This window comes from Penaeus monodon, chromosome 20 (assembly GCF_015228065.2).
Source record: "Penaeus monodon isolate SGIC_2016 chromosome 20, NSTDA_Pmon_1, whole genome shotgun sequence".
NCBI classification, from domain to species: domain Eukaryota; kingdom Metazoa; phylum Arthropoda; class Malacostraca; order Decapoda; family Penaeidae; genus Penaeus; species Penaeus monodon.
Window position 1 is genome coordinate 11,478,707 of NC_051405.1, and position 354 is coordinate 11,479,060.

A 354-nucleotide genomic window follows, 5' to 3' on the forward strand; every position below is an offset into this window, starting at 1 on the left:
GTCACACGAGATCATGTTACTGATCAACAAATCTCTGTTTTACTAAATCCAGGTCAACTTGATTAATATGAAATATATTCTTCCAGCATGCGATAAGGTATTTTTTTACGCAATACCAGCTACTCAAGTCAGTATCAAGCAGGCAAGTTTTTACTTAAAAACCCTCGTAACTACATGAAGTCATCACCCTCACCAAGCCTAGACAGAAAGTGAAAGCTTGTTATGCCTATTGACCCCATGTGTTTAGTCTACTTATATTACTTGTATCTTTTTCCTTTTCTCTTTTATTCGACCTCACCTTCACCATTCCAGCTGGACGCGAAGAAACAGCAATCCAAGATGATCATCGCTCTT

General features: G+C 38.1%; 1 protein-coding gene across 1 annotated transcript in view; it reads left to right on the forward strand.

The window, feature by feature from the left end:
- The window catches only part of LOC119585613 (open rectifier potassium channel protein 1-like), a gene marked incomplete in the record, with an annotated part of 57,788 nt that overhangs the window by 49,190 nt on the left and 8,244 nt on the right, over window positions 1-354 (forward strand). Inside the window, 1 exon segment of the mRNA XM_037934283.1 lies at window positions 313-354. Coding sequence (XP_037790211.1) covers window positions 313-354 — 42 coding nt within the window.